At 37.0% G+C, this 14,102-nt stretch overlaps 2 protein-coding genes and 1 long non-coding RNA gene across 4 annotated transcripts; all 3 read left to right on the forward strand.

The window, feature by feature from the left end:
• Positions 1-3,516: 3,516 nt before the first annotated feature.
• On the forward strand, positions 3,517-7,831 carry LOC109152834 (oligopeptide transporter 4-like). Its single transcript, XM_019300493.1, has 6 exons — positions 3,517-4,029; positions 4,298-4,395; positions 4,781-5,377; positions 5,788-6,040; positions 6,136-6,318; positions 7,122-7,831. Exons 1-6 carry the CDS (start codon positions 3,520-3,522, stop codon positions 7,734-7,736), a joined length of 2,256 nt encoding a protein of 751 aa, XP_019156038.1. The 5' UTR covers positions 3,517-3,519; the 3' UTR covers positions 7,737-7,831.
• A 3,496-nt stretch (positions 7,832-11,327) lies between these two features.
• On the forward strand, positions 11,328-13,115 carry LOC109152868. Of its 2 annotated transcripts, XR_002049428.1 has the most exons (3): positions 11,356-11,372; positions 11,451-11,582; positions 12,893-13,115. It is a non-coding gene; the product is annotated as an uncharacterized LOC109152868 (long non-coding RNA). The 2 variants fall into 2 exon arrangements; XR_002049427.1 differs by having other exon boundaries at positions 11,328-11,582.
• LOC109152867 (arginine--tRNA ligase, cytoplasmic-like) lies at positions 11,985-12,869 on the forward strand. Its single transcript, XM_019300535.1, has 3 exons — positions 11,985-12,053; positions 12,146-12,244; positions 12,662-12,869. Exons 1-3 carry the CDS (start codon positions 12,021-12,023, stop codon positions 12,770-12,772), a joined length of 243 nt encoding a protein of 80 aa, XP_019156080.1. The 5' UTR covers positions 11,985-12,020; the 3' UTR covers positions 12,773-12,869.
• Positions 13,116-14,102: the final 987 nt, after the last annotated feature.

Below are 14,102 nucleotides of genomic sequence, written 5' to 3' on the forward strand. Positions count from 1 at the left end.
TTTTAATAATATAGTGAGGTTTGATTCCTACCAAGAGTATTGGGGTTCGCTTTGACAAACTTGAAAAATCTGAGTTAATAATTAATCGTGCATGATTCAAATTAAAAGCTAAGAATGTAATTTTGCGGAGATGATGTATAGTGTTAACAACATGAGTTGTTTTATCCGTCATTTTGCCATCAGATACGGTACGTACTATATGTCACACTCACACATCTTTCCATTATGTCCTTTTTCTACCAAATTTTTATGACATTCCCTATCCAGTATCCACTACTTCATCAATATGACCAAATTTATGAATGAATAAAATGGTCAAATGTTTTTAGAAACTCAACACCTTTTTAGCCGAGTATGTAATATAGAGTATTTTTAATATGATTTACTTCTCTAATCGGAAATTATTGTACATAAGTGAGGTTTATTCAGTACACATATTCAGGTAGTGGCGGTGATTTTTCATTGTCATCTAAAAAAAGGTATACATGGTTAATGTGGTGTTAATAAATTTTGTTGGCATTGAACACTTTGATCTAAAATCAACTCTTTTATCCTAATTGAGAGTAATTGTTGTTTTGAACCTAATGTACCAAAGCTCTCAAAGTGTTAAGAGTCCCCATCACACGAGTAATATATTTCAGATGCACATTCTTGTAAACTAGCTAGTCGACATCTATGTAATACTTTAATAGTTTAATGTGCATTTAATCACTTTCTTGCCTATTAATTATTTTGAGCATGTAAATATATGGGTTAGTAATTAATTTCATCAACCAACATGGTTGGCGTGGTAGTTGAGCACCTTGTCCTTTAAGTATGAGGTTGGGGGTTTGATACCCACCCATGTGAATGGAGTAGACCATTTGACTAGTCCCAACTACCATTTAGTGTGTTTGATTGTTTGGACGGAGGATTAGTCTTTGGCTACTGAAGGGATACCTTTGGGCAACAAATAAAAAAAAAAAAACATTTTTGGGTAGTAATATATATTTGATTGGTTCATTTTATATTTGATTAAAAATAACACACGCATGCATGAAAAATGATCTTTTTATTATTTTGGGTGAAAAATGATTACCAACATACTTTTGACGCTTTTTAATAATAAAAGACGATCAAATCACTAATTTGAACTTCCCAACAAGATATTGCCTAAGATATATATATCTATCAAATTTGCTCTTAGTTGAACATGTCGCATAGAATTTTTCTAGTACAGTTTATCTATTTTGTGTGATTTGTCAATTATTATATAAGAGTGGGGTTTACTCGATGTACACTTTCAGATTATGACGACTAGTTTTCCGGCCTTGTCATTAAAAAAACAAAACAAAACAAAACAAAATTAGTTGTAATTATTTAATTAAATTCCTATGGAGTAGAATATTAAGATACTATAACTTGATTGAAACGTTAGGAAATATATAAGTCAATTGTCATAAACGTAAACGTAAACGTAAACCTAAAGCTGATAAGTATGTAATATAAAATTAGCAAACAAGCTAAGGGTTAATCAATCACATGCACGATGCTTTCTAAACTATAATTACAATATATATCCAAGATCACAAGTTGCCAAATTGACAGGCATTACCGTACTAGCTAGGTAGTAATTAATTAAACTTATGGATTAATCGTCTAAACTAAATTACCTAACGTTGCCAAAGACATCGTGGTCAAGTGGTATAACTGTAACTCTCTCAAATGAAAAGTCACATGTTTAAATTCTAGTGGGGCCGTTGACTCTTTGTGATTCAGTAAGTTGAGAAAGTATATAAAAAGAAAATCTATAAGTTAATTAACTTTAATTTTGTGGTGGAGTTAGTTAATTAGCTAGGGTTTTGGTTTGAGTGCTATATCATCCGGTGCTCTTGTTGAGAAGTCGGTGCGCAGTGGGAAAGGGCTACATAGAAGAAGACTACCCGATGTTTAATAAGGTTCAAAAAAAAAAGCTATTCAAAGTGAAGTCGTCTAATTGTCTGGTGTCGATCAAGGGCTATTTGGTGCTTGATAAGGTTCGGCGGGAACTGAGAAGAGTTATCTAAAGTGAAGTTGTCCACTCATCCACAAAGAAAAATAATAAAGATATCAAATACCTAGGTAATGAACACATATATTATATATATACTTGATAATTATATATATATATATATATATATATATATATATATATATATATATATATATATATATATATACTACATAACAAGCTGCAGTAGCCTGCATGGCATCATTGGCCGCATGTGCCGGGGATTTCTTTGTAGCCATGTGCGTGCATGCATAAAGTAAGAAGTAATATATATATATATATAGTGAAAGGTTCCCGTGTGGTTGTGCGGTTGATTAATGTGGGTGAGATTTGTACTCAATGTGCGTGAGTGTTGTGTTTAATGTGCCTGAGATTTGTACTTAATGTGCGTGAATGTGTAAAATGCAGCAGAAAATATGGATGTCAGCTTCTTCCCCATCCCCAGTAGTCATTGCCTCTCCCTGAAGATGATTATGCGGAGGCGGCTATGGTGGTTAAGAATTATGGGAATAATACAACAGAAATCCACACTTAGTTGGTGTACAAATTTTATTGTGCGTGCGTCATTTATATAAACATTCAACTGCACTGAAGGTAGCTGATAATTCAGAATCCATGGCCAAATTGAAGGAAGAAGTAACAAGAAGCTTGGGCGTTAATGTGCGTGAGTTTTCTGTTCTGCTTCCTTCTGAGCTCGTAATTCTGAACTATTCACGCACATTAAGCACAAATCTCACGCACATTAAACACAATCACATTAAGTACAAAACTCACGCATATTAACATTATGCACATTAAGTACAAATCTCAGGCACATTAAGCACAACACTCAAGTCATATTAAGTATAAACCTCATACACATTAATCCACTGCACAACCACACGGGAAGTCACAAATACACATGATCCCTTCCATATATATATATATATATATATATATATATATATATATATATATATATATAATATATATATATATATGCAATACACATTGTTCGAGATATTCAATTCATATGCCAATTCAATGAAATATTAGTGGGCATACTACATAGAAGAACACGACTATATAATAGACAACCTTTAATTTGCTGCAAGTTGTGATCGAACAAATATAATTAAAGACAACCAATCAATTACAAGGCTGATTATTTTATTTTACTTGAATGTTTTGCACTTCATCACTATTTGATTTGGTTTGGACAAATAATAACCATTTTAAATAAAACCTAAATTATATAATTAGAAATGAAATTGAACAAATTTAAAAGTTGAAAATCAAAGTGATGAAATCCTGATAGTCAAAGGATCAAATCGCATACTAAAGAATAATATTACACATATTCTTCTTGGCCTGACATACTTTGATTCATCAATTAAAAAAAAAAAATGGTTCACACTCCAATTTTTTTATTTTTTTTTTGTAAAAAAGTTCACACTCCATAAATACACCCTCCATTGTTAACTTGATCACTCTCTTTGTATTTCTTCAAAATGGGTACGGTGGAGATAGAGGCTCCGGCCCTGAAACTCGCCGGAGAAGATGTAAACGACGAGGAGGTGTCGCCGATAGAGGAAGTCCGGTTGACGGTGACCAACACCGACGACCCGACCCTGCCGGTATGGACATTCCGAATGTGGGTCCTGGGCGTGGTCTCCTGCGTGCTGCTCTCCTTCCTCAACCAGTTCTTCTCTTACCGGAGAGAGCCGCTGATCATCACCTCCATCACCGTCCAGGTGGCCACCCTCCCCATCGGGCGGTTCATGGCGGCGGCGCTGCCCGCCGCCAAGTTCCGGATCCCCGGGTTCGGGTCCCGCCAGTTCTCCCTGAACCCGGGCCCGTTTAACATGAAGGAGCACGTGCTGATCACGATTTTTGCTAACGCCGGCTTCGCGTTCGGAAACGGCTCGGCTTACGCCGTCGGAATCGTGAATATCATCATCGCTTTTTACCGGCGGAAAATCTCCTTCTTTGCTGGTTGGCTTCTCATTATTACCACCCAGGTACTATTTTATTTTCATTTTCATTTTTTTCCTTCTTCAAAACGATTTTTTAAATTATTTTTAAAGCTTGGAAAACAACGTAAATGCATTCAATGTTTCATTGTCGCCATGCGACATAAAACTCACAAGTTCCCTTAACGCCGGCACCTCGTCCACCGTGAACTTAACGATTTTTATTTTAAGTTCCACTTTTGTGTGTTTGTGTATAGGGTTTTCATATATGATCAACCTTAGCGATGTTAACGTGTATATTGACGGAATGTGACAGGTTCTCGGATACGGTTGGGCCGGACTTCTAAGAAAATATGTTGTCGAACCGGCTCATATGTGGTGGCCCAGCACTCTCGTACAAATCTCTTTATTCCGGTCTGTTTCTTGCCCTTTTCCCAATTTTTTGTTTTGTTTTATTTAATATTATTACAGCTCTTTTTCTTTTCTAAAATAATATACTCCCTATTATGTATGTACTACTGGTTGCTCTCCTAAGTGGGATGTGATAAGTTTGAGCCTCAGCAAAGACTATTAGTATAGTAGTTAAAAAATTAATGTAAATCAAACTCAAAATAGTTAGCAATGCTAAAATTCAAAAAACTGCTCAAATCAATTTTTTGAAAAAATCACTTTGTATGTGATCAGTTATCAGCTAAGAACTGATTTACTAAACATCTTTGTACAATCAGCTAATGCTATCAACTAGTCAAAATCACTAACAACTATTTACCAAAAACCTCATTATTTATTTGACATGCAGGACACTCCACGAAAAGGAAGAAGAAGACGGCGACGGCGACGGCGACGGCGGCCGCCGCCGCATGTCCCGAGCAAAATTCTTCGTGATCGCATTATGCTTCAGTTTCTGCTGGTATTTCTTCCCAGGATACATCTTCCAAACTCTGTCAAGCATTTCCTGGGTTTGCTGGGTATTTCCGAAATCCGTGACTGCCCACCAGCTGGGTTCGGGCCTCAACGGGCTGGGCCTCGGAGCTCTAACGTTGGACTGGTCCACAATCGCCTCCTTCTTGTTCAGCCCGCTCGTCTGTCCCTTCTTCGCAATCGCCAATGTTTTTGTCGGATATGTGGTGATAATGTATCTAGTCATACCTATATCTTATTGGGGGCTCAATGTCTACAGTGCCAAAAATTTTCCCATATATTCTTCGGATTTGTTCACTGCACAGGGGCAGGGATATGATATAACCGCCATTGTCAATAAGGAATTTGAGCTGGATATAGATCAGTATGGGAAGCAAGGGAGGATTTATTTGAGTACATTTTTTTCTCTAACCTATGGTTTTGGATTCGCCACCATTGCTTCCACCATCACTCATGTTGCCTTGTTTTATGGAAGGTAGGGATGGTTAGTTTACCAACTTGCCCCACATCCCATGTTTTCTGACCATCTAAAAGTGATTAAAAATCTATAATTTTGATGAGAAAAGTGTAGATTTAGGTAATTTTTATAGGCTCTGTTTGGCAAACCTAGCTGAAAAGTTATAAGCTAGGAGCTAAAAGGTGAAAAGTGTCAAAGTAGGGGACAATCCTAACCGATGTTAGTTATACTGTTGACTTGGTAGTTATAATATTACAAGTTCGACTCCCAACAGGGGCGGCCCATTAATCTTGGTTTGAGCCAGGAAATTATAGACAACTTAATTTAGTTTACCTCCTTTGTGGTCCTTTGCTAACTAGTGATACAAGGTGAGATTTACCCAGTACATAACTTGTGCACCTTTATGATAACAAGTTTTCCTTATGCAGAGAAATATATGACCGTTATCGAGCTTCTTCAAAGGGGAAGATGGATATTCATACAAAATTGATGAAAAACTACAAAGATATTCCTTCATGGTGGTTTTATGTCCTCCTAGTGGTGACTATTGCTATCTCACTTGCATTATGCATCTTCCTAAAGGATGAGGTCCAAATGCCTTACTGGGGACTCATATTTGCAGCTGCCCTTGCTTTCATGTTTACCCTTCCCATAAGTATCATCACCGCCACTACAAACCAGGTATATATATATAAGAATCAATTCACACCTTAAAATTGTTCTTACTTTGAAAAACTAGAACAAGTATTTATCGTAATATGTTGTTCCCTTGATAGACGCCAGGGTTGAATATAATCACAGAGTACATTATGGGTGTAATCTATCCTGGAAAACCAATAGCCAATGTTTGCTTCAAGACCTATGGCTACATGAGCATGACTCAAGCAATTGCGTTTCTCAGTGATTTCAAGCTTGGGCATTACATGAAAATCCCTCCAAGATCCATGTTTTTGGTTCAGGTACATGCATCTACCCTGCAGAATCAATACATCTTTTACAAACTCTTGATATAGTAGTGTTGGGCGGAAACCTAAAGGGCCAAGTCTAACACTATAAGTCTATAACTAGGGAATTGTTGGATAGTAGCCTAAATGGCAAGTTAGAGTTGTTGGGCTGGGATTCGAAGAGCCAAGTTGAGCATGGCAAATTATTCTGTAGACTCGGGTTCAAAATACACAATTTATATACTGAATGCTCACAATTTTGTCAAAGGTAAATTGTGAACCTTTAGTATGTAAATTGTGAGCATCATCTAAGTTGTGTATGTAAATTGTGAATATTCAGTAAGTAAATTGTGAACATTATTCAGTATGTAAATTGTGTATTTTGGAACCGGGTCTACAGTGTAAGGTGGACCCTAATCTATGGTATAACAATTGGTTTAGCATCATGACTAGAGGATTGTTGGGCGAAAACCTGAAAGGCCAAGTCCAATACCATGATTAAGAATTGTTGGATATCAGGCTGAAGGGCCAAGTCCAACACCATAACTATAGAAATTGTTGGGCAAAGAGAGAAGGCTAAGTCCAGCACCGGAATTATTGAACGGAGATCTAAAGAGCTAAGTCCGACACTATAACTAGCAGATTATTAGGCGGAAGTCTAAAGGGCCAAGTCCAACACTATAACTAGGAGTTATTAGGCAGAGGTTCCGAAAGAACATCCTAACTTTTAACTTGAACTAACAAGTGGTATTAGAGCACATGTTATATTTCTAGAGATACCGGTGCCTATAATCCCAGATTTACCTGCATGGTTTCAGTTCATTGGAACCATGATTGCAGGAACAGTGAATATGAGCGTTGCCTGGTGGCTTCTGCACTCCGTCGACAACATCTGCCACCAAGACAAATTATCAAACAGCCCGTGGACGTGCCCCAACGATCGCGTCTTCTTCGACGCATCCGTGATTTGGGGCCTCGTAGGTCCCAAAAGAATCTTCGGCAACGAAGGAAACTACAGAGCTCTCAATTGGTTCTTCCTCGGAGGAATCCTCGGACCGGTAATAGTATGGCTCTTGCACAGGAAATTCCCTTCGCAATCCTGGATTCCGCTCATCAACCTCCCGGTGCTGCTCGGAGCCACCGCGTCCATGCCGCCGGCGACCGCCTTGAACTATAACTCGTGGATTCTGGTCGGGACGATCTTCAACTTCTTCGTTTTCAGGTACCGGAAGAAATGGTGGCAGAGGTATAACTATATTCTCTCGGCGGCGTTGGATGCGGGGGTTGCTTTCATGGCGGTGCTGCTGTACTTCAGTGTAGGGTTGGAAAACAAGACAGTATCGTGGTGGGGCACTAATGACCCGGAGCATTGCGATCTTGCAACGTGTCCTACTGCTAAGGGTATCGCCATTGATGGCTGCCCCGTCTTTTAGTTAGCACTCCTACTTATTTGCTATTTAACATTCAAGATTCAACAAAATTCTTCATGTTAGTAGGTTACATAACATTGTATTGATCTGTCGTTATATTATACTAATGTCCACATCTATTTATTTACAATATCTGTAGATATTATTATATCATATATATGCATCGTAAAAATTCTGTATAAAAAAATCTCATCAAATTAAAGTCTCATTAAGTCATCTAGTAACGTCCATATTTATTTATTCTTCTATGGAGATGTTTGACAAGTAACTGATAGCTAATAGCTAATTGGGTTAGTTGACTTGACTAGCAAATTGAAGAAAGGTATGAATCGAAGCTTGTCGAAGTGACAATTGAGAGCGAAGGTCGAGCATGGCACGATATAGAGTTTTCTCCTCATCATAGCTGGGTTGAGGATACATGTCAGGGACACGAGCCAACCTCGTGGCTAATAGTACCGGTCCCAACAGACGGCGGCATTAAATGATAGTGTAAATACCCTCAGGTATATATTTTAGAATACGGGTTAATGTAATTGATCGTATAATTTCAGGGTATTAGCTCGGGCAAATTAGACCGGATGTCAGAAGTTCCCGAGCATGTGAGTCTTAGATTGAGAGAGGGGAAAAGTCTCATTTACAAGCTAAGCATCAAACGTGGCATTTATAGAATGCGAAATGAGACACATGTCGAAGGGTTTACATGTGCGACACGTGTCTTCCATGCACTCGGTAGTCCCGGAGACTAGGGAGAAGTATCCATGTGTAGAGAAATGTATGATGGGCCAATGGCTATCAGGCATGGCACAAGCACTACTGTTGATGATCATCTTTAAGTGCTAAGTACATGGGCTCGGACCCATCCGAGCATTCAAATCCGGGCTGAGCACCAAAAGCAAAGATTAGAAGCTCATTAAGCTAATTAGATGCCTAACCTTCAGGTCCGGTTGGTTAAGAACTCTCGTTAGGTCGGATCAGATCGGGAAAATACCTCCACCATGTGAAGAGTCTGATCCGATCAGGTGCTTAGAACAAAAAGGTCAGTAGCCCAAGATATATTCCGTATCGGTGGTTATAGTGATATATAAGCAAATAGATGATAGAAGTTTTGTTATCAATTTATAAAACAATTTTTAGAAGTTCTCCGATTTTCTAAAAAACTGAAACATATTTTCTGTTTTTTATTATTCAATTCTCTAGTTTTCTATTTTTGTAAGACTATGTTGGCAAACCTAGCTGAAAGCTGAAAAGTAGCTGAAGGTTGAAAAACTGAATAGTTGTTAACTAGCTGATCGATTATGCTTAAAAGTGTTTGGTAAATTGAGTTTTTTGATAAGTTGATAAATGTAAAAGGACTAAAAATGACATTTTCATAAAATTTAAATGATGTGATTATTATATTGTTTTTAACTTTTTATTTTATAATATATATGAGATATTTAAAACAAAAGAAAAAAAGGTTTTAATTGGTAAGGATAAAGGATGTCATTTATTTATGAACAGACCATTGGAGTTACGTTATAACTTTAAGGAGTTGTTGGGTGGTGAAGAGTTGCGGAAAAAGATGAATACAAATATAGGAGAAAAGAAAATGCCAAAAAGGATTTTTAATTGAGAAGGGTAAAAGATGTCATTCATTTAAAATAATAAGGATAAAGATGGAAAAAATTAGAAAGTTCGTAGTTTATTTTTGAAACGGTACTTAAAATAGTTTTTCAAAATAAGCTCATATTTTAAGCTATTAGCTTATTTTGGGAACATTACCAAATAAAACTTGGTTATTAGTAGCTTAAAATAATCTATTAACTCCTAAATAAACTCTGTCAAACAGAGCCTAAGAAGGGAATGACGAGTTTATTACACGCGCAAAAAGATCCACGTGCCTAATGATTGTGACTTCATCGCTTCCCAATCAATCTTTGACGGAAAAAGTGTTACATTGGCCCCCTAAGTTAATTGGATAGTGTAACACTGCTAAAAATTTGTCTTTTTCCGACCTCATTCCGACCACCCAAAAATGTGATCGCAAAAAATGATTTTTTTTAATTTTTTCGACGAAGGGGTATAGTAGTCGGAGAGTGGTCGGAAAAGTTTCCCCAAATTTATTTTTTTTTCGCCCAAACACAGTACGACGTCGTCGCTCAGCTCAAACGTAAAATACACTCCACACGCCTTCAATCAGCCCAAACATAAAACACACTCCGCACGCCATCACTCAGCAGAAGCAAACACTTTCCACCTCCGCATGCTGTCGCTCCCGCCTCCCGCCTCCGCCGCTGTCTCAGCCTTCTCTACGCCGTCGCTCCCACCTCGCCCGACGTCTCAGCCTGCACCAAAGTTTCTTCCATTGTTGCCTCTTCCCGACTCTATCGCGGTCTCCATCGCCATCATACAGGTTAGTCTTCTAATCTTAAACCCTAATCCTTAATTTCCTAATTCAATTGAGCAGACTTGTGGCTACTTCCTAGCAGGGGCGTGAGGTAATTTCTTTTCTCTTATTTCATTTTAGGTTTAGGTACTTTTCTCTGACATACGTAATTTATGAGCTAAATGGAGTTTTATGCGTTACTCTTATTATGTCAGTCTATTGTGGATGAAGAGATAAGAAGCCCGCCAATTTCAATCACTCATTTCAAAATGTAAGCGTTTTTCTTTATAGCTCAAGTCTAGTTCACTAAATATCGAGGTTTATTTCAGCATACCAATTCTTGTTCAGTATATTGTTACTGTATAAATTAAATATTTGTGTGTGAATTTCTATAAGTGAGGAGACTGCCCATTCAGCATCTACCTACAGACACCGAAGAAGAATCCGTTTAATGATGGTCAGTAGGTTAAAATTGAAATTGGTGAGTCTTTGAGTTGATGATTCAAATGAATTTTCTGAGCTTATTTCAGTTGTAATTTCTTATTAAATGGGGGAGAAAACAGCCTTAGGATTTGCTTGTTAGACTTGTTACTTTCATTATCGTACTAATCCTCTAATGTTTCTGACCCACACAATCATGTAAAATTTAAATTATATTGTAGCTGCACTGAAATTTTCTGCAAATTATTATCCATCAAGATAGGTCATAATTTAAACATTTAATAATGATAATAAAACTTTTTAAAAACAGAAATAAATAAATAAATCAAAGAACGCATGTTTCCTGCCCTTTCTTAATGATTTTGTTTTTGAAATGGCTAAATTTGTAAGATGTGTAAATTGTGTATCTTTCTTTTTACATGTTTATATACTTGCTGACAGGGTTGACTACCAGTCTCAGCCATCTTTGAGTGGTGTCTCATCATTCAAGCGCCTCCTTGCCGAATTACCCCCAAGAGTTCACTCAGTGTACTACAGGGATAACATAGGGAACATTTCATCCTCTCGTTTACGTACAACTGCGAAGAAGGTATCTCCCATGTTGCTCTCCATCTCTAGCCCTTATTGTTCTTATGGTAAAATAAAACTGAGTATTTTTTGGCAAATGCTCGTCATGCATTTGTTATTTTTACAATTTGCCTGTTATTTTCATCTTCTCTAGATTCTCTTTTAGATGGTTAACATAGTAGTAAACCATCTAAATATGTTGGGATGCTTTCTTTCATTGGGGCATTTTTCCCTTATTATACAGTCGATGATGAGACAGTTTCCGTGTTAGTCCTTTTGCTATTAAGACACTTTTCCAATAATTTTTCTTCTGGGAATAATATAACTGCATTTTGTATTTGTAGGGTATTAAAAGTGATGGCTTCATTTCTTTCACCCACAACCTTTGCATTGGGCTCTATCAACTTTGCTGACTATGAGCGTGGTCTCTATTTGACACAGTACTCTATGGTGCTATTGGTCTCTATCTAGATAAGGTATATTTTCTGGACTACTTTGTCCTGTAAGTTTTATTGGTCAAGAGGAAGGCATAGCTGCAGTGACTTGTTACTTTTCCTTTAAATTGAAAATCCCAAGTCAAATTCATTCAATCATTCTTAAGTTTAAGTATTTTCCTGATCAATAGAGTAATGCTTTCATTTAAGGGACCTGAACATGAAAGGTTCTTTTGTAAAATTAGGGAAACAGGACAGGACTCTGAGTTCATGATCCTGAGTGAGATTTTTTATAGATAAAAGCAGTCCTCATCCTCTTGTAAAAAAGCACAGACCATGGCAATGATGTAGTGCCTGTGAATGGTCGCAGACTTACAATCTCCAAACTAGAATTCTCCAATCTTTTAGTTAATTTTTTAGACTGATGTTATGATTATTGAACAGACTGGGACACTAGATTTAGCTCATCACGATGAGCGAATGTTGGGACTCCATTTACTTCAATTTCCTGAGGTAAATTAATAATCCCTAATCTCATCTGCTTGGCATCAATCTTAGCTATGAGAGTATCAATTTTGCATTTTCTTTTACTCTTACTCTTGTAGGTTGTTGAAGAAGCTTGTACGAATCTTCTACCAAATTTATTGTGTGAGTATCTCTATAACTTATCCGAGGATTTCACAAGATTCTACACAAACTGTCAGGTATGCAAGCTCTCTATGGATAATTATATGAAACTAGTATCATGATTGCATTTACCAATTTTCAATATAACTCTTTAGTTGACTGTGTTATCCTTTTGTAAAAAAAAAAAAAAAAAAAAAAAAAAAAAAAAGTAAATTTGGTTTTGAATATAAAGTGATACGTACTTCCATGGTGTAAACCATCAAATAACATGTCTTGCTGCATTACCCTCAACATTTTGTTCCCATTTGCTGAGGTGGATTAATCATTTTGTGGGATTGTTCTTGATTACATATTATTCCCATGTTCACAGCTGAAACAACAGTCATGGATTATTCTTACTGGGTGAAGCGGGATAAAAATGATATGTTATGCCATGTTTTATCGGTGAAAATGTACTTATACATTATCCAACGACTTGACTTTGCGGTTTTCAGGTGGTTGGCTCGGCCCAGGAAACAAGTAGGCTCTTGCTTTGTGAAGCAACCACAGTTGTGATGAGGAAGTGCTTCCACTTATTGGGTATCAACCCAGTTTATAAAATCTGATGACCTATTTATACTCACCCTCTTGATACTTTTAATGATATTGATTTGTTATTTCCTGGCATGTATTTAAACCAGGAAATATCCTTGCTTTATCCAACGACTTGACTTTGCGGTTTTCAGCGATGTGGTCAAATGGACCACTTAGCAACAGATTGCGAAGAGAAAGGCTGGGGAGTTTGATGAAGAAGGTGATACTGAAGTGGTGGCAAAAAAGTCTTATCAGGTTAAGTTTTGGGTTTGATTACAAATCCAGTTCCTTTATGTACTGCATTTGTATTTCTCTGCTTGGCTACTTTGAATTTGTGTTCGTGAATGGTTTAAAATTTCAAATTTATATTTGACACCCATGTTTCAGCTTGGTTTATCCATTTATCTGAATCGCATTGCTCTCCCAGATGGAGCTTAAGTTGATGTGTTGCTCAGACCAACTTTTTTGGCAATTGAATTAAAATATTTCTTGATGTCAAGGGCTTGCCCAATTGCCTTTCATTGATGAAGCTCCGCTCCTTGCAGAGGTTGCAAAGGTTGAACATACATTGACAATAAGGTTATCTATCTTTATTACCCAATTGAGCTCAAAGAGATTAGTATTTTAATCGATCATGTAATCAAATTTTAATTGAGCCAAATTGCCTTTAATTGGTATTTGTAGAATTTTAATTTTTTTTTTAATTAGTAAATCTTACCGACCACCTAGTGGTCGGTAATTCAAATTTTTTAATTTTTTCTTTGTAAATTTTACCGACCACCGGTGGATGGTAATTCCGACCAATTACCGACCATCAGTGGTAGGAAATACGCTCTCTTTATCCGACAACTAATAGTTTTGACCTCCTAAAAAAGAAATCGGTATTTCCGACCACCTTGACTAGTTGTCGGTAATAGCGTGGGTTTTTTTTCCGAATCCATAAAATGGTCGATAAGTTGGTCGGAAACTGTATTTTCGACCGAAAATCTCCCTTTTCCGACCACTTTTCGGTGGTCGGAAAAATACAGAATTCCAGCAGTGTAATTGGGTCCCCTAAGTGAAAAAAGGTTCAATCAAGTCCCATAAATTGGTAAAATAGTTCAATTAAGTCCAATTTAACTTGTTTACGAGGTTAAATTGATACGGTGTTGACACGTGTCCTTCTTATTTTATTTTTTAAAACAAATGTTTTTTATTTATTAAAAAAATTAATTAAAATAATAATAATAATAATAAGAACAACCACCACCTGTCCGCACCGAACAGCGGGTGGCTGTCTTCTTCACGGACACTCGTGGCTGTTCGACAAGATGGCCATGGCCGACGAAGGAATTCGAAGACGGCCATGGCCATCTTCTAGAT

Source organism: Ipomoea nil, unplaced genomic scaffold (genome assembly GCF_001879475.1).
Source record: "Ipomoea nil cultivar Tokyo-kokei standard unplaced genomic scaffold, Asagao_1.1 scaffold2480, whole genome shotgun sequence".
NCBI lineage: Eukaryota > Viridiplantae > Streptophyta > Magnoliopsida > Solanales > Convolvulaceae > Ipomoea > Ipomoea nil.